This window comes from Puntigrus tetrazona, unplaced genomic scaffold, assembly GCF_018831695.1.
Source record: "Puntigrus tetrazona isolate hp1 unplaced genomic scaffold, ASM1883169v1 S000000008, whole genome shotgun sequence".
NCBI classification, from domain to species: Eukaryota; Metazoa; Chordata; class Actinopteri; order Cypriniformes; family Cyprinidae; genus Puntigrus; species Puntigrus tetrazona.
Genome location: NW_025047688.1, coordinates 835,831 through 856,283, shown reverse-complemented (window position 1 = coordinate 856,283; position 20,453 = coordinate 835,831). Strand labels below are relative to the sequence as shown.

The following is a 20,453-nucleotide window of genomic DNA, read 5'->3' as shown; positions in this document are numbered from 1 at the left end:
AACATCGGTTTTTTAAAAATTAACGTTAAATCGCATCAATCGCAAAACCAAAAAACATACAACGAAAGTTGCTTTATTTTGCTAATCTATAACGCTAATGTCAAAATGCAGATTAAAAAAAACAACTGTTAAAAATCAAAGGCTCTGAAGTTACTCAATAAGCGTTGTCCGACAGACAAATAAAATCTGACGTGTGACAATTCCACAGAAAATGATCCTCTTTGAGTTGGAAAAACCTCTTTGTAAGCAACAAACTTCGAGCGCCATGAGTTGTCATGTCGATTATTATAATTCGATTTTTTCTTCGCGGTCCTGCAGACGTGAGTCTCGGAGGGAGCTGTCCAGGTGCTGAAGCGTTCGACACGACATAGCAGCCTGTCACTCCTATACCCTCTATGCTTTCCTTCTAGCCAAAAGTGTTCGGGTAAAATATTGCCTGAGGAAATCGTATCACCTCGATGGAAAAAAAAGAAAAAAAGAAAGCGTATCAGCGCTGCATGCATCAACTAACGCGCGTGCGAGTTTATTGCGTTAATTGAACGCTTGCTGCCACCATGTGGAGTTCCCCTACAACACCAGGACTAAAACTTCTCAAGAGCTGCTCTTTTCAAGGTTAAGAAATCACTTGCGCGTAAGTACAAAGGCTAAGCCCTTTCAAACCTCGACGGGTTTCTCGCTTATAGATATTAATAACGAATAACCCGTCCAGGCGCTGAAGCGCACGCACAGCCTTGACTTTAAGCGCCGTCCTTGAGGTCTGAAGGTCACGTTGACCCAGACTCCTCTCCGGAGCGGCGCGTGATGTGTCGCGTTGCTGTCGTCGCGTGCTCGTTGTGTCAAACTTGGGGAAAGTGCTCGCGACTTGCGTTCTCGTTTAAGGCACTGAGTCCTGCGGGAAGGCGTCGTAATAACGCTCGTGAGGATAGAAAAGAGACGCGTTTCTGAGCCGGGCTGATGCCGCGGAGAGGTGCGGGGACTACTGGCCGCGCGTCACGCGCATGTACCGGCGAATAAATCGGCGAGTCGCAGCAAATAAAAAGGTCATCGTTACCCGGCGGAGAGAGATTTTGGGGCTGGTTTTGGAGATCTGACGTCGAGGAAATTTAGTTGCGTGGAGGTTTTGGATACTGTTGCACAGCCTCGTTTCTTTTAGCAGGTAAGCGTGAAAATGTTTGGGTGGTCGTCTAAAGTAAAACTGTAATTATTCATCTAACAGGTGCTCCGGTTCAGCGCAGCCTGCGCTTTTGTGCCACGTTTGTGGATTTTGATCCGTTTAAATCTAACGACGCCAATCTATATTGCATACAGATACAGATTAGTATCAACCTTTCCTTCGTCCGTATGTCATCTGAATCGAGAAATCAATACGCAGCATTTCTTAATCAATGTGAACGCGCGCAGGCTGCATTAATCGAGGAGGTATGATGGCGATCAACAAATCCGTTTCTGCGAAAGAAACTTTTAGAGCACATCTAGTTCCAGTAATATTTTTAATGCAGTGGTATTAAATCATTTTGATCCAGTAGATTTTTCATTGAGAAAAAAAAAAAAAAAAAACTAAACAGTCTTGGGAATGTTTAATACATCCTCGTCTTATTTGAGGAAATTAGTATAGAGGAAATCATTTTTTAAAGTTCGGCAAGCTGTGTGCGTATGTTTTCCAAAAGGTTCTTTGATTATAATAATTTATAAACCACATCCGCTCGAATAATAATTTATGTCGAAATTGTTCTTGTTAAGCTTCTGTTTTTCTTTAGAAAATAAACAAAGTTCTGTTTCCAGAAGATATTGCATCCTAAACGATTAGATTAAAAAAAAAAAAGAAGAAAAAAAAGAAAATGGCACGGATGTTAACATCTTCGATTTAATAATTGTTTATTTTCTGATACGTCAAATCGGTTTCTAGATATGATGCAGGTGCCCCCCCCCTCCATCTCCCCTCCAGTCAGCTTGACTTTTTTTGTGTGTGTCTGCTGAAACAGGAGCGGTTTCTCTGAGAGTGACAGCGCTCTTTGGATTGAGGACTTAAACACCGGGGCTGATGGCGGCTTCCTCCTCCTCCTCTTCCTCCTCCTCCGCTGGCGGCGATCCGGATCCCAACTCGACAAATTTACGGCCACCCTCCTCAAGTAGGTCCATCACCGATAAACCGCTATTTCACTCCGGCTATTTGCTTTGTGGCCAGCGCCATTAATCATGTCGGCGAGGCGGGAAAACGGGGCTGTCCGCGACGCGTCGCGAGCAACAAATCACCGCAGCGGCGAGCGCGCGACGGACCTCCCGCGCGCGCGCCAGACCGGTGTGGCTGTCAGCACGGGTGACGGCCTTTAAACACGAGCACGCGACTCTGACCTGGCCTTATTCATTTTAAATACTTTTTTTTTTTTTACCTTGCTAGATCTGCTAACAATGATCTGCAACCGAATATTGTTTAAAATATAAGATAGATATTATTCAAATCAGGCTATATAATTGTTGTAATTTAGCTATTAGCTATTAGTAGAAATTATTATTAAGCAATAGGCTATTGCAGGACAGTTTTACAGCTTCAGTATCGTAGCCTGCTTTTGTATATATATATATATATATATATATATATATATATATATATATATATATATATATATATATATATATATATATGTATGTATATGATATATATATATATATTTTAATCGTGTCGGTCTAAAACGGGAACGAGTCTGTCTATAGAAATATGTAATTATATGAAGTGCAGCTATAATTGTTGTACTAATGGCCCTCTGCTCGCTTCACTGTGTTTCTCTGTGATGGTGGGGAGGCAAACTGTTTATTAATTTCCCTATGACTGGAACAGAAACATGTTCTTCAAAAATTAGTCACGGAATATTATGACTTTGTCTATGTCTGTAGCTGAAGGGTAAATTTGTTCACATTCATTTTAGACTCTCTGTATTATTATTATTATTATTATTATTATTATTATTGAGATTTCTATTTTATAGCATATTGTTTGTTTTTATTATTTATTTTTTTTGCAATTTTCAAAAGCAAAAATAATTTATATTATTAAATTACATTATTCAGTTGTTTAAGTATCCGATGTGCAAAAAGATGTAAATAAATTCGTCTCGTAGGCCCCTAAATAAAACATAAATTTCAAAATTAATTTGATGTATCTGCCGATCATTTACGTCGCGGTCTGATAAAAGCAACTCGAGACAGAAAACGATTTAATGCACCTGAGATGAATGGAGAAGGCATTTGGAGAAGAATGGGACGGGATTGCTGGAGAGAGATAATAAGCTGCTGCTAAATGGTGCTGAGCTGCTGGGGTTTTGGGAGCTCCAGAGACACCTCTTGTCCTGATTTGGCTGTGCATTAATGCTGAATTCTGCCATATTAATTTCATATTAGGAGCGTAAAGGATGGCGCGTATTGCCGCTTGGGCGCGTTTAGAAAGAAGGCTTCGATCATATTTTGTGGATAGCCGGGAACCGTGTGATCAGCGCTTTATTTGACAGATTTCTTTAGAGATTTCGTCGTTTTCTCTCCGTAGACTATGACTGGAGTGGAGTCGCTCATGGATGCACGAGGAAACTCGGAATGAAGATCTGCGGTAAGTTGAAAAAAAAAAAAAGAAATTGGATAGATGTAGGCGCTTTACGCTTCGCGGGTCTGAAATAGCTAACATGCCGGCTATTTTGAAACCCCACCTGGCACAGTGGCGCATAATAGCCGGTATTAATTGCTTTCTAACCAGCAGATGTGTCTGACAGCGCCCCCTTTTGGTGCTTTCTGCCGGTCACCTAATTGAGAGTCAACAGCCCCGGCAATTACCTCTATTATGTACCGATGAATGGAGCGGACTGAAAATGCGTTTCTTTTTATATATATATAAAAAAAAAAATTAAAGGGGTGACTTGGAGCTCGCTGAAAGACTGAAGATGCGCTGCAGTAAAAAGAAAACACAGAATGTATTAAATGTCGCTATGCTTATAAGCACGTCGTTTAAAACGCGCTGTTATTAAAGATAAAGCGATGATTTTTTTATTTGTCCGGCATACAGTTACGATCGAGTTAAGAGGCGAGCAGATAAATCCATTGGCGTCCCGAGAGGATTCATGCTCAGTGGAGATCTGTTTAACCGCGATCTGTTTCTCCGAGATAACGCGATGCTTCCCGATAAGAGCCGACTTCGAAAGAAACGCTCTGCCGTGAATTAGTCGCGCTGAAGCGGTTTACGCTCGTGTTTCGTTAGAAGCAGACCATGTTCGGATGTAAATAAGATCGCCTATAAAACGACAACGTGGAAGAAGAAGAAAAGCGCATGGGCTGTCCCTGCTATTTAAATGAAATATTCGGTCGCGCACCATGGGTTTATTCGGCGTGCGCGAAATGTGGCGAGGAAGATGAGGATGAAGACGATGAGAAGAAGTAACCTGCTGTTGTTTTGTGTACTTGTTACGCTGTAATAGCCTAAAAGCATCATGCACTCGCTATAAACACTGTAAAAATGCATACATTGCATTAGGGCATAACAATTGTTGTTGTTGTTTTTAAATTTTTTTGGTTATGAATTATCTGCTATATATGTCCGTGTATGGCGATGACCCGCGCTCGTGTGTGCTCTGTGGTGTTTAGGGCTCATTACAGTCCCTCTAAATCACTGTTTCGGTGGTGACCCCCCAGACCACCCGTCACACAAACACACACACACACGTGCTGCGATGCTCGGACACGGAGGCCGCTCGCCTCAGACTCCTTCTTTGTGTGATAATGCAGGATTTTTGCAGAAGAACAATAATGTTGACGACAAGAGCCGAATTGTCGGGTTTTTTAACGAGCAGCAGCCCAAGGGTGTTTTAACACGAGACAACGAGAGGGACCCTCGCTTCAGACGCTCGGAGACAGACTTCTCCAATCTCTACGCAAGAGGTGGGTTTTTGCGCGTTTGCCTTTTGCCAAAATAATATTTTATAAAACGTTTTAGGCTATTCTACAAAAAAATATAGCCTGCTTGTATAACTCGTAATATAAATGTCAATGGGATTATTGTTGTATTTCTTCTTGTCAATTCAATTAAGCTTTAGAATGAATTAAAGAGGGATCAAAAATTAATACATGTAAAGTTTGTCAGTGGTGTCAAAAAAAAATAAATAAAGACATATTTTAACTAACGCAAGCAAATCAAAATAATTAGCATTTATGGAAATGGTTTATGGCAATATTTTTTATTTCCACATTATTATGATTCTTAAGTGTTTTTGAAGGAAACCTCTTATGAGACGATAAAAGTAATATTATTACAATTTGACTGTTTTGCATTTGAATATAATTTAAAATGTCATTTACGTCTGTGATTGACTTTCAGCATCATTACTCCAGTCTTAATTGTCACACGATCCCTCAGAAAAATCATATTCTGATTTGGTGATCAAGAAATGTTTCTTATTGTTAAAAGCAGTTGATTTTGTTTTATTTTTTCTCAAGCTTTGAGTGGTGGCGTATCATGCTCGACACTGGGGGAATATATTCAAATAGAAAAAAGTCATTTTAAATTGTAATCATATTTCATATTAAGGTTTTTAATATGAAATATGATTTCATTGGTATTCTGATTAAATTAATACAAGCGTAAGAGGCTTCTTTCGAAAACAATAAAATCTCAGTCGCTCCAACCTTTCACCAGCATTTATATGAATGAAGGAAGAACAAGCAATTTGATTTATTGATGTCACAGATCTACTTCCTGCTAAAAATGGGGAGGAGTACACAATGCAGTTCCTGTTGGAGGTGGTGGACATCCTCACGAACTACGTGCGCAAGACCTTTGACAGATCCACAAAAGTGCTGGACTTCCATCATCCACACCAGCTGCTGGAGGGAATGGAGGGCTTCAACCTGGAGCTGTGTGACCAGCCGGAGAGTCTGGAGCAGATCCTGGTGGACTGCAGGGACACGCTCAAATACGGCGTCCGCACAGGTGACCCCCACCCGCTCCACCTGCCCCGTTCAGTAACGCTTTCAAAATAAAGGTGTTTCAAAGGTGCTTCACGGTGACGCCGTTCAGTCAGAGGTTCTTACTTTAATATAATCTGAAGGAGCTTTTGACAAGAACTATTCAGACAAGAACGTTCTTCTGTGGCATCGTGAAGCACCTTTATTCTTAAGAGTGCGTGCATATACAGCGGTGTTAGTGTATCTTCTCTTCTTCCTCTGCAGGTCACCCGAGGTTTTTTAACCAGCTGTCTTCTGGTCTAGACATCATTGGTTTAGCCGGAGAGTGGCTGACCTCCACTGCCAACACTAACATGTGAGTTCTTCTTCCTTCATTCAGCTTTGTTCTCGCTCTTTTGTTGCGCGACTAAATCAGTTGAAGACAATTCAGCTATTTACAATAAAACTTTACATGTGAAGTTTTGTTCATGCTAGGAAATTCAAAATTCTACAGATAATACAAATTCAGGTCAACCAATTACCAAGCAATGTTTAATTGTGTTCAGCCTGTGGTTAAATAATACAAGCGGCTTGAATAAAACCACCTGTTTTATTCTTTTCTTTGCAACATTTCTGCATCGTTAGTCTATTTGAGCACGGAGTTATGTTTACACTTCAAAGACCCGTGCACGTATGTAATAAAACATAATTGTGTTCATGCAGCATTTCATTTACACAGAATGATATAAACACAAATGTAAATTCAAGAAAAGCAAATGTGACCCTGGAGCACAAAACCAGTTTTTGGAAATGGAGGTTTATGAATCATATGAAATGCGGTTTAGGACAATATATAAGAAAATCTGAAAAAACATTTAGAAAACCACCTTTGAAGTTGTCCAAATGAAGTAGCAATTCATACAAATAAAAAATAAGTTAACTATATCGCATATCTTCTGGATCATGATCTTTAGTGTCTGTACCACAGGTTTTCATTTTTATTCGGTGCACTATTTATATGCACATTCATAAGATCGGGTAGCAATGATTTTTGGCTTAAAATAAAAACATACGAATATACCTGGACTACTTAAGACTGCGTTTGTTCTCCAGAGTCATGTCCGCCAGAGAATGAAGTGTAAGGTTGCTCATAAAATGTGCTGTGACTGGCAGCTCAGAATAACACATTAGTTCTCATCAGAAGAGCTCCAGTATGTGATGGACACAGAATGAGGAGTAACAGCTCACTGGTCAAGACTCTTTTACAGCTAAACACCAGACACGGTGCCAGCTGATCCACACCTCCACCCCCATCTCTCCAGCCATCCGTTCATCTGTTCATCTCTTCAGCCATCCATTCATCTGTTCATCTCTCCAGCCATCCATTCATCTGTTCATCTCTTCAGCCATCCATTCATCTGTTCATCTCTCCAGCCATCCATTCATCTGTTCATCTCTTCAGCCATCCATTCATCTGTTCATCTCTCCAGCCACCCATTCATCTGTTCATCTCCTCAACCATCCATTCATCTGTTCATCTCCTCAACCATCCATTCATCTGTTCATCTCTCCAGCCATCCGTTCATCTGTTCATCTCTCTAGCCATCCATTCATCTGTTCATCTCTCCAGCCATCCATTCATCTGTTCATCTCTCCAGCCATCCATTCATCTGTTCATCTCTCCAGCCATCCATTCATCTGTTCATCTCTTCAGCCATCCATTCATCTGTTCATCTCTCCAGCCACCCATTCATCTGTTCATCTCCTCAACCATCCATTCATCTGTTCATCTCCTCAACCATCCATTCATCTGTTCATCTCTCCAGCCATCCGTTCATCTGTTCATCTCTCTAGCCATCCATTCATCTGTTCATCTCTCCAGCCATCCATTCATCTGTTCATCTCTCCAGCCATCCATTCATCTGTTCATCTCTCCAGCCACCCATTCATCTGTTCATCTCCTCAGCCATCCATTCATCTGTTCATCTCTCCAGCCATCCATTCATCTGTTCATCTCTCCAGCCACCCATTCATCTGTTCATCTCCTCAGCCATCCATTCATCTGTTCATCTCCAGCCATCCATTCATCTGTTCATCTCTCCAGCCATCCATTCATCTGTTCATCTCCTCAACCATCCATTCATCTGTTCATCTCTCCAGCCATCCATTCATCTGTTCATCTCACCAGCCATCCATTCATCTGTTCATCTCCTCAACCATCCATTCATCTGTTCATCTCTCCAGCCATCCATTCATCTGTTCATCTCCTCAACCATCCATTCATCCGTTCATCTCTTCAGCCATCCATTCATCTGTTTATCTCCTCAACCATCTATTCATCTGTTCATCTCCTCAGCCATCCATTCATCCGTTCATCTCTCTAGCCATCCGTTCATCTGTTCATCTCCTCAGCCATGCATTCATCTGTTCATCTCTCCATCCACCCATTCATCTGTTCATCTCCTCAGCCATCCATTCATCTGTTCATCTCCTCAGCCATCCATTCATCCGTTCATCTCTCTAGCCATCCGTTCATCTGTTCATCTCCTCAGCCATCCATTCATCCATTCATCTCTCTAGCCATCCGTTCATCTGTTCATCTCCTCAGCCATTCATTCATCTGTTCATCTCCTCAGCCATCCATTAATTCGTTCATCTCCTCAGCCATCCATTAATTCGTTCATCTCCTCAGCCATCCATTCATCCGTTCATCTCCTCAGCCATTCATTCACTCGTTCATCTCCCCATCCACCCATTCATTCCTTCACCAGGCAGACTGGTATCTGTGAATAATATCTGACATCTAGTGGTTTTAATAAGATCAAGATTGCTTTGCAGTGGCAGATGTGTTCTGGGTGTTTTTAGTGTGTTGCTATGCAGTTGCTAGGTTGCTGTAGTTGCTTACAGAGTCACTCAAGTCTCTAGGATGTTTTGATCTCTAGATATTTCTTTTACATGTAAGTGTGTTCTTTATTTTAGTGCATGGCAGGTTGAAAATGGATCACCTAACAGAATTTGAGGTATTATATATGCCTGTAGCACTAATGATGAGGAAGGGGCTTTACACAAATTTATCATATTTAATGTTTGTTCAGATTCTAAATCTAGAGAAATAGTAGTAGTGATGTTTGTCTTAGCAAACACTGCTGTGCTTTTACTGTCAGAACAGATTTGCTTGTTTACTGTTTATTAAATCATTGTGCAAATGGCAAAAAATCTGCTGTTGAGTATTATGTTGGAGACGTTTGGCTTTTATGTTTAATATGATATTGGAGAATATGAAGCTTAATTTTGCTACATATGCAATTCGCTGCAGCTGCTGATATTTATATGACCAAAAACTAAACTGACAGCTTGTAATATATAAATCAGAGTGATTTTTATAACAGTATAACACATTACTTACACAAAATGTCTGTTAATATCAGTGGTCACTCTATATCTCCCAATAGCATTGTATCTGAGTAAGACGATATTTAAATGCTTAATTTTTGAAGCACACAATACAATGCAGTACATTGATGACTGAGAGTTGTTTATTAAACACAAACATGTTTTTGAATCACATTTCAGCATGAGTTTATGCTGATGTAATGATCAGGTAAATCTAAATTGATTCAGCCCAGTAAATGTTACTGAAATACTACTAATATATAAATACTATATACAGTTATACAAAAAAAGACATTTAACTTGCTATAACTACACTTTCAGTCCGAGGCCTGTTTCCAGCACATCATGTGGATCATGATACAATAGGCTTTGTTAAACTTAAAGTTATATAGGGAATACTAAAACTAACCAACTATACGGCTGCGTGGTCTGCTCTAATAACTCTAAAGTCAGATTATAAAACTAAAAGGAGTTTGAAAGTATTTTTATGGGTCCGTTGGGATCTTGTTCATTTATATAAGGACAATAGCAGCGAGTCCCCTGGTCCTGTTTCACTTCTGAGGGTCAGGGATTTTATGATGTCTTTCACAGCCCATGCCCAAATTCTCCTTTGATCAATAAAAGATTTACTCCATGTCCTCAGATTTACCTCCCTCATTCCCAGATGACTGCACCTTTGGATTTTAGGGTCTGTGTTTTGTGACGCTGCTGCTTAATGCCTGTAATGGCCAACAGTCAGTTTTACGACAGAACCGATGGTGCCATAAAACAGCAAATTAACAGTCTTAGAAAATGACGTCAAATCTGGTCAAGAACTCTTGTAAAATGCCTCGCTCTCCTCATTAAGTGCTTTAGAGTACAGAGCTTATACAGAAGTCACGGAAAAAATGAATACCAGGGACAGTCTGACTTCTTGTGTCTGTAGATATTTGTCTGTGACAACTAGCCCCGGTCTCCTCCGCAGTGAAGGATTTCACCTTCTCGTGTTCGCACAGGTTCTCTAAATTATATGTCAGTACTGTTTATATTGATGAGACAGAACTGCATGAGCACTTGACATTTGCATGTACTAATGAGCAGCTCATCATTGCTAATCACCGTGGATGATTATTGACCGGCGCTAATAGGCTGAAGATGGGTGGGTTCCTCCCCTCGCAGTGATTCGGTGATGGACTGAACAGACTGACATGAATACAGATCGTTAGTGAATTACCTCCTGCTGTCAAGACACGCTAATGTGAGGTGTGTGTGTGTGTGTGTGTGTGTTTGCAGGTTCACATATGAGATTGCACCGGTGTTTGTACTGATGGAACAGCTCACCCTGAAGAAAATGCGAGAGATCATTGGCTGGCCAAACGGAGAAGGCGATGGCATTTTCTCACCAGGTACGGCCAAGCAAACCACAGAATAATGAACAATTGGAACAATGGTTAATATAAAACATCAATGGCTAATGTTTTCCTCTAAACCGGTGGGTGAACAGATTCACAAACTGTGGCTTCCTTCCATTTTTTATGCAGAGGTAATTTTTACAGTGAATACAGCAAGGAAAAAAATCCTTAGAGTGTTTAAGATAGGAAAAGGAAGAAGCTTTATTAGCTGCCAAGACTGGATGGGGCTGCCATGTTAATGCTCTTTTTTTTGTTTTTTTGTTTTTGCTGACAATTATAAATATATGCATGCAGAAATATTCATTTCACCCAGCAACTGAAAATATCTAGAACTGTTCATCATTTGTTGTTATTCACTTGCAAATGCGTATGTTTCTTTCTGTTTTTGAGATCATTACTTCAAAATATTAGGACTAAAAGCCTGATATAATAAAATAAACAGTCAGAATAATTTATTTTCACTAACCAATATATATTTTTAAAAAACAGAGGAGAAAACAAACACCTACATTCAATTCAAGGGCCCAAACTGAGCAAAAATATGTAATTTGGTGCAGTTGCTGATATTTATATAATGTTTACGTGTCCTTAGAAATATGTGCATCAGATATGACATATTAAGCTCTGTAGGGTTACTTATAACTTATATGGTAACGCGTGTTCTTGCAGGAGGAGCAATCTCAAACATGTACAGCGTGATGGTGGCGCGCTATAAACACTACCCTGAGGTTAAAATCAAAGGCATGGCAGCTGCTCCCAGACTGGTGCTGTTCACCTCTGAACATGTAGGTCATTTACTCGCTTTCCGTCTTCTCTCTGAAAGTGTTCCCAATATTTTTAAGTTATCACTCAGCATGCATTAAACTGTTTCAACCTGCAGAATACAAACAGGACAAAAGATCATTTACCATGAATCTTTTTGAAAATGTTTTTACATTTTGGTGTTTCTTCTTCAAGTAAGCGTCGAAACTGTCAAAACAAGCACCATTAATTGTGCATCGCATTGTAAGTCTTCTGAAAGCATATGCTAGATTTTTTGCGAGACCACTACACCGTAAACCTTTTCCTTTTGATGCATCTCTCACATCTCATTTGCATGCATTAAAATGTGTCGCGCTGGACATCAATGACATCAAACCATCTCGTTTCCGTGACAGATCAGTGATGTCAAACCTGCTGTGATGTGCACCGTATTCGATCAATTCACCCTTTCTGAATGCATGCAAACGAGATGGGAGAATCGTGCTGGCTGGTGCTTCTTTATGGGTCTTGACTGTCAGTTTTAAAGCTTTAAATGTGATTATAAATGTACACCACTTTACCAGTCCGTTACAATGTTGTTCCCAGAGCCACTACTCTATAAAGAAGGCCAGTGCAGTGCTGGGTTTCGGCACAGAGAATCTGATCCTGCTGAAGACGGATGAGAGGTAAGTCTCTGTGTCTGTGGACTGTCTCATCAACCAAAGTCTGTAACACTTTGTGTGTTTTTGTTAGAGGTAGAGTGATTCCGGCAGATCTGGAGGCCAAAGTCATCGATGCCAAGCAGAAGGTGAGTGTCCACTGTCCAAAACACTTCCACATTATATTATGAGACTGCTGCGTTTAAATTACATCTTTGTATAAAGTCTTGAAATTTCTGTCACACAAACCAACTATAGCACTTTTAGCTAATACAGTTTGTGTCAAAGCACTTTACGGTATCAAATAGAAGAACAGAGTACCAGTACTAAATAATTACAAGCTTAAACACTTAATTTTCAGATAAAAGCATTTCGATATTGATTTAGTGTGTCATTTTCCAGCTCAGTTCAAATAGTATCTGTGCAGGAAGATAACACACAGAATGAATAGTGCTTGAGAAAAATACAAACCTTTAATTTCTTGCACTTCAGACTTTGATTGTAAGCTCACTGGACGTCTAAAGCTAAAGCTGTATTGAAACGGAAACATTTCTTTAATATCACTATTAAAATACATAGGGCAGTTGATCAAACATGAATGATGTATCCAAAAGACATCAGAACATAATATCCATTAAGAAAGAGCAGGACATGGGTTTGATTTAAATAAACGGGGTTCCTTCGAGCGCATATTCGTTTCAGAAGCATTTCATGAGTTTAGTTTGAAAGATTTAGTTTTGCGCGACTGGTGAAATGGTTTTGCTGTGTCTCTGCCGTTCAGGGGTACGTACCGATGTTTGTGAACGCTACGGCCGGATCTACAGTGTACGGAGCCTTCGATCCAATCAACGAGATCGCTGACATCTGTGAGAAATACAACATTTGGCTTCATGTGGATGTACGTTGGTGTTTATCTCTGTGTTTATGGTCAGACACTGTGAATGAGCTGCACTGCTGATGGCCGTGGTGTGAATGTGTGTTTTTAAGGGGGCGTGGGGTGGAGGTTTGCTGATGTCTAGAAAACACAGACACAAGCTGGACGGCGTAGAGAGGTATGGAAAATACATTTCATTCCAGTGGTGAAGGGTTGATCTGAAAAGAGGAGAGAGATGTTGTAAAAAACTGTAAGATGTTAAGATAGCTTTAATTAAATTTCAAATGTTATAGTGGTTGTTATGCACATGCACATGCACGCACTCTGCTAGGTTTTTGTCAATGTAACCGACTACATATGCGTGAACAGCATGTTCTGATCAGTGTTGTTTCTGCAGAGCAAACTCCGTCACATGGAACCCACACAAGATGATGGGCGTTCCTCTACAGTGCTCCGCCATTCTGGTGCGAGAGAAGGTAAGAGAGAAAAGGAGAAACGGGGGGATTCGAAAAATAAATGAGTCTGAATAGCAATGGAACGGAGTAAAACTCAGTAATAGAATCTAAAGAATGCCGGGTGAGAACAAGTGGACAAGAGAGGCAGAGAGAAAAGAATCAAAGAGAGATAGCTGCTAGCTGATGTTATTATGATTATGACACTGCATGTGTGTGTGTGTGTGTTTCAGGGTCTTCTTCAAGGCTGTAACTCCATGTGTGCAGGATATCTCTTTCAGCCGGATAAGCAGTATGATGTCACCTATGACACAGGGGACAAGGCCATACAGTGTGGCCGTCATGTAGACATCTTCAAATTCTGGCTCATGTGGAAGTCAAAGGTGTGTGTTCATATCCTTGAGATCAGAACCTCAGCAACTGATAATGTGTTACTCGTGAATGAATCAAAGGCAGGATGCAGAAATCATGGTTTTAATGCAGTGGTTGGATAGATGGATGAATGCACTGGGTAGAGAGGGTGGATGGATGGCTGGATTGATGGTTGAATATTTGAATGGATAAAGGAGAAATGGGTGGAGAATCAAAATTGGTTCAAAATTGGATCAAAATTGTTTTTTTGTATGTAGGTGTGGGTGGGAATTTGGATGGATGAATTAATGAATAGGTAGACAAAACACTGTGGATGGATGATGAATTAATTGATGACTGGTTGAACTGATGGATGCATGTATAATTAGATGAATAACGGATGGTAAATGGGTGGAAGAGGTGTATGAAGGGGTGGTTCAATGGATTAATATTGGAATTAATGATGGATTGATGGATGAATGAAAACTTGGATGATAATGAATTCATTGATCACTGGTTGAATAGATAAATGGATGAACGATTAGATGGATGAATGGTTGGATAGAAAATGGATGATTGGAGGGAAGAATGGGTGGATGGGTGGATGAATGGATAGATAGCAAGATGGATGGGTAGATGGACAGTCGGATGGAGGAATTTTGGATGTATGTTAACTGTATTGAATCGATGTCAGTCCAGCTCAGAGATGTTTGTATAGAATATCAGTTTTGATGTTATGGATCTGTCATCTTTAACAGGGAACTATAGGCTTTGAGAAGCACATTGACAGATGTCTGGAGCTGTCTGAGTATCTCTACCACAAGATAAAGGACCGAGAAGCATATGAGATGGTGTTTCAAGGAGAGGTGAGTGAAAACAGTCACAATAGAGTTTATCACTGTCCTTCAAATACTAGTACACAGTCAAGGTTTCTTTCATAACTTTTTAATGCTGCCCTTCCGTCTGTTTCTTAGCCCCAACACACTAATGTGTGTTTCTGGTACATTCCTCCGAGCCTGCGGCTTCTGCCGGATGGAGAGGAGAAAAGACAGCGACTTCATAAGGTGAGAAGACACTGCTCACTCCTTCATATGTTGCTCTTACGTATACATGTGTATATGCCACATATTTTATACCACTCATTTCATTTAGCCAGTTACCTTGTGAATTATATCTAGGTTGCCCCCAAGATCAAGGCAATGATGATGGAGTGTGGAACAATAATGGTGGGCTACCAGCCTCAAGGCGATAAGGTCAACTTCTTCAGAATGGTTGTCTCTAATCCGGCTGTAACCAGGTCTGACATTGACTTCCTGATCGATGAGATAGAAAGACTGGGGCAGGATTTATAGAGTGCACAGGGCTGGAAATTCAGTAGATGTAGAAAAATAGAAAATGGAGAAGACTTTTTGAAGTATTGTATCAGCTGGACATTCCAGAGTATTAGACCAATGAGGTGCTCTAGAATATGAACTCTCAGATTTCTAGAATGTTCCACTACGAAACTGGACATTCCAGAACACAGAGGTGGTGAGCTCTTAAAGCTATCATTTCATAATGAAGGATCCGATTTCCTCCTATGGCATTATATGTCCTCTATTTTTCCCTCCCCCCTGTTCTCTTGTGTCCTGTCTGTCGTGTTCTTTCATTTCTAACACTTTACAATAAGGTTCTCCTTCTGGTTATAACATGATAGCAAAAATACTTAACGCATATTTTAATCTTATTTCGTTATTTTGAATATTTACTAATACGTCTAAAATTATCCAGTGGACCTGAGCCAACTTGAATTTGCAATGAAGAGTTGTGTTTTAGTGAACCAAGGTCGACACAGCTAAAATATTTCCTAGCAGGTCTAAACGGCGATCATTATCAACTAGATATATTAAACAGTGAGATAAAAATGACAAACTATTTACATGTTTCTCCCTCATTGAAAACTAAAAAGCTGCATGACATTTCTTAGTAGCGAGAGGTAGCGCACAGTCCCTAATTATTCAATATTTAATGCAATAACTTACGCTAAGTGATCGAACCTTGTTGTAGAGTGTTACCCTTTTCATTTCAACAGGAAATATTATACTTTACAGCACAACTATACTTTTAAGAAATGTTCACGGTTCATTTCCACTTAAGCTTGTGTGATAAAAATAATTTGGTCCCTATCTACAAAAGAAACAAAAATCGTGCTTACAGTATTGCTCTCTCAGAAGAAATTTAATAGGCAAGGCATCACTGTATTAAAGTCACAGTCACAATTACAATACCTGCAGTTCAAAAACAATAAGGTAAGCACTTTATAATATTACTAATAATAATAAGAAGAAGAAACTGGCTTTTTTGCTCATCCATACTCATCCACTTTAAATGTATTCATTGAAACATTTTTTTGCACATATAGCATAACTTTTAAACCATGAACATTTCTTTTAAAATCGAGAACTCGAATTCTCAGTAAAAAAAAGTTTAAGGATATACTGTAATATAGCACCGTCTAATAGCCGCCATCTGGACCGTCTGTGTGATTGAACAAATGCATAACTTGGTAGCTGTATGTCATGAAGATCAACTGAAGTGTGTGCCATTGTACCAAGTACTGTATTGACACGCTGTGTTTTTAGACTTTTTGTGTGTAAATTGTGATTGTTTGTGACAAACATATATCACATAGTTTTACAGTAAGAATAGTGTTCGAATAGTGGCAAAGATATTATTCCTCTATTTATACCCTCCAAGTATTTTCAGTTGTATTTTGAGAGACTATATTGTTTAAACCAGTGCATTAGATTTTAGTTCATTTATTAACCAAAGACATAGAAGAAAAATGGCATCTCATTGTCAGCCTGCATACTCGTAACACATTATATGGCCAGAAGTATGTGAACATTTTATTCTAAATAACGGATTTTGCTATTAACTCCAGCAAAGACAAATTTCAATGCTACACAGTAATGCCCGTCTATAGAAGCAGCGGGGCCCAAAACAGGGTCCATGTAAGTCTGGTGGGCAAGACTTTGACTTTTGACAGATGTGAACCCCACTAAAAACAACTTTTTCCGACTCCCTCACCCAACATCAGTGCCTTTGGCCATATAGTGTAGTTTAAGAAATGAATGTCTGTCTTACGAGATCGATACAAAGGAGCATTTTCTATCCATAGTGCAATGAATGCTGTAGCTGAGATTTAGTCAGTTGTATACGTGAATTAATATAAAAAAAATCTAAAATAAAGTCTCTTAACTTTAGTTTGGAGATAAGCACAGCGACGTAACAGCGATGATCCTCCTGAAAGGGAAACTGTAATTTATTAGCAGCTATATTTGTAGAGTTAGTACGTAAGTTTAATTAGACCAAACACAATTTCACATTCCTAAATCAACAAACGAAGCTAATATTTTGTGTACGCTTTGCTTACTTCAGTCTGCACAGTAGATGTAAAGCTAATGATCTCTAGCTTGAAGTGCCTGAGTGTTTCAAAAACTAAAAAAAAAATGTGCATTTTAATTGCAGTATGCGCAATATTGCTGTTCACTGTTACCAGTAGAAATAAACACTCAGCTTGAAAAATCTTGATTATTTTGTGTGTGTTCATAAAAGGAGAGAACGCTGGCGGTCGTGTGTCACTGAACCAGATGGACTGAGAATAGAGCTTTGCTTAGAAATGATTCGCTCCTCTTCTATCTATATAAAAGCAACTCATAAAAACGCAAGAATTAAGTGTTCCACACCACTCCAGCCCATCTTGTGAAGTGAAAGTGTGCGTTTTAACTTTCTGGACAAAATATGATTCCATAACATCACATTCCCTGCTGCCTCTCACTGTGCGAGTGTCGTGGACAGAGGACTGAAGTAAAATGTCTTGATGAATTTGTTTCTTACAAGCATGCAGCTGTCTCCTACGCAAGACATTAACTGATGGGCTCTCATTCTGACGGCACCCATTCACTGCAGAGCATACATTGATGAGCAATTTCTCCAGATCCGTTCGCGTGAAGAAACAAGCCCATCTTGGAGGGCCTGAGCACATTTTCACTGCTCCTGGATCAAAAATAGATTCTGTGTTCTCTGAAGAAAAACGTGAGTGTTTTGAGCACCGCGGCGAGGTCATCGTTCATTGTAACAGGCCGCACCACTCATTAGACTCCGTAAGCTGCTGAATTTCCATGTTCCAGCTCATTTCACAGGGATTATCTGTGAATTTCACAGCCATTGGATGTAATGCTGAGACACAGCTGCAGCATTAAACGCAGCTCTCTAATTGAAATGCAATCACTACAAAACGCACCATTACCTCACCCAAAAAGCTTCTTGTGGCAGGTTTCAGACGGCCTTTCTAGAAAGCCCTTCGCAGTAAATGAAAGTGACTCCGGATATACAGATCCCATCTTCTACCCTGCGTTGGGTTAATGCAAGAGAAAAGTATATTTGTATTGTTTTTTTTAGCTTTTTTTTCTCAAACACCTATGATTTCTGGCATTGCAGAAGACACGGAACCCAACTACAGCTTTACAATTTAAAAAATCAATCCTTTTGTTCTAGTGTAATAAACCAGGCATGGAGTAGGCCTATTGAAGATCGTTAGCTATTGGTTCCATTGGATGCAAGCATCTGCTAAACGCATGAATGTAAATGTAAAGGTTCCAAAAAAAGGTTTTACAGTCATGCCATAATGACATATGGACATCGCTTATGAACTGCATGTTAAAGCTCTTACTTCATCTACTAGTTTTTCACCGATACACATGTAGATGTTATTTTCCCATAACGTCAAATGGAAAAGCAGCCAATAGTGCTCTCGCTTACTCACATTAGCTTCCCAGGCCTAGCAGAGCTCTTCTGCACCCATCCATTCCAATTACAAGCATTATTAAACTTAGAGCTGCATTGGAAAGAATAAGCTTAGCTCCCTTCCCTCTCTCTCTCTCTCTCACACACACACACACACACACACACACACACACACGTCTCAGGTGCGCTGTGTAGACTGTGGGCAGTAGACTGAGAAAACCAGCCGTCTGCTCTTACCCCTTATAAATATATATAAGGCAGTTTGCTCTCAGACACTTTTGCCGTTGCATAAGACGACCATCCAGAGCAAATCAGATTGCTGCGAAACCTCTTTGCAGTTAATGTCTGCTTTTGTTTTACAATATTCTTAGGAGTGCCTCCGTGTACTGTGTAAATACAGAGGGTCAATCATGGCGCACATTAAAGTAACTTATAGTATTATCTTCTGACACTTTCACTGCATCTGAGTGAATCTGATAGATAATAGATATGTCTGGTTGATTTTGATGCATGGGAGAAAACGGAGTACAACTGCAGATACAGCTGCAGTACAAGCATTACGATGTGCATTATGTGAATAATATAGTACTGATGTTTTTAAAATGTACAGATTGCTTGGGGACTGCCAAGTGCCCCTCAAAAATAAGGTGCTTATTTTACATAACATTAACGTAAATATTAAAATAGTTTTGGGAACACAAAATCATACGTCACGCTTTGTGCTTGGAGCATACTAGGTTTCTATTTGGGTATTGATACTTTTTTATTCTATCTTTGTATGTTTTACACTATTTTTATAGGTGATTATTTAAAAGGCAAGACAATGCAGGCAATGACAAGCTATTTTTCCCTTTTTTTAGAGAGTCTATTTGCACTATTTACGCATTTTTTCTGAATTATGGCACAATAAAATGAGATATCCAACATATCCTTGTTGTAAAAAAAATAAAGCACGAATAAATAATAATAATAAAAATAAAATAGCAAGAAAAACAACTAGAAAAAAAATTAAACCCGCATGATGCATAATAGAAACATATTGCGAAGCAAAACTATTGTCTTAATGTATTATCAATTAATCTCTATTACTTTTACCGTCACCTGTGATATCTTGCATTATCTATACGCTACCCTACTTTAAGGTGACTTAAAGTTAAAGCTATCTATATGCATTTATGCTAAGGATTTATGTAGTACATGAAGAGACTTGCTCCTTTTGACTTGATGTTGATGAATCTGCTCTTAAACGCCGCTTCCCAGATTACAGGTAATATATGAAGTAATGCGACAAGACTGCTGTATAATGTTTGTAGTCGAATAAATTGCGCATACCGCAACGAAAAACAGCACGCAGCAGTGTGCACCGCGCAGTATGCAGCGAGTATTTGAGACAGAGCCAGGGTCTCCGGCAGGCGGCGCTCCAGCGCCCTCCAGCGGTCAGAAGGTGCTCCACAACGAAGTAATATTATAATGTTTTACTCTAGCTTGAAGCTTTTTCAGGCTATTGATTTTTCGGTTCTGTTTTTGACATTTATTTGAAAGCCCTTCTGGTTTTGACGCTCGCTTTTAGACTTTTTGACTCTATAACAAAAAATGCCAATGCAGAAAAAAATGGTGGCGACTGGAGTTTTATGTAGCAACAAACACAGCACATTAGTTACAATTCACAAATACTTAGTTTTTAATTAAAAATATCTAATAATAACTATTAAGCATACTTGTCTTGTTTTCTTTGTCAAGCATTGTGACATCTTCCTGTAAATCTGCACTCTAACTTGGTTTATTGTATTTTATTATTATTATTGGAAACCCAATGTATACAGCACCTGGGGCTACACTGTAGTTTTTTAGATGTTATAAACACTATTATAACCCACCTGAAGTT

General features: G+C 39.5%; 1 protein-coding gene across 2 annotated transcripts; it reads left to right on the top strand.

Annotated features, from left to right (window-relative positions):
* Positions 1 to 348: 348 nt before the first annotated feature.
* On the top strand, positions 349 to 17,353 carry gad1a (glutamate decarboxylase 1a). 2 transcript variants are annotated; one of them, XM_043229663.1, is made up of 17 exons: positions 349 to 631; positions 1,983 to 2,129; positions 3,539 to 3,598; positions 4,765 to 4,917; positions 5,723 to 5,965; positions 6,205 to 6,295; positions 10,585 to 10,697; positions 11,373 to 11,488; positions 12,051 to 12,130; positions 12,198 to 12,252; positions 12,885 to 13,001; positions 13,091 to 13,155; positions 13,375 to 13,453; positions 13,663 to 13,812; positions 14,539 to 14,646; positions 14,755 to 14,844; positions 14,959 to 17,353. In XM_043229663.1, exons 2-17 carry the CDS (start codon positions 2,042 to 2,044, stop codon positions 15,130 to 15,132), a joined length of 1,782 nt encoding a protein of 593 aa, XP_043085598.1. In that variant the 5' UTR covers positions 349 to 631; positions 1,983 to 2,041; the 3' UTR covers positions 15,133 to 17,353. The 2 variants fall into 2 exon arrangements, with proteins under 2 accessions (XP_043085598.1, XP_043085597.1); XM_043229662.1 differs by lacking the exon at positions 349 to 631 and adding an exon at positions 638 to 1,156.
* Positions 17,354 to 20,453: the final 3,100 nt, after the last annotated feature.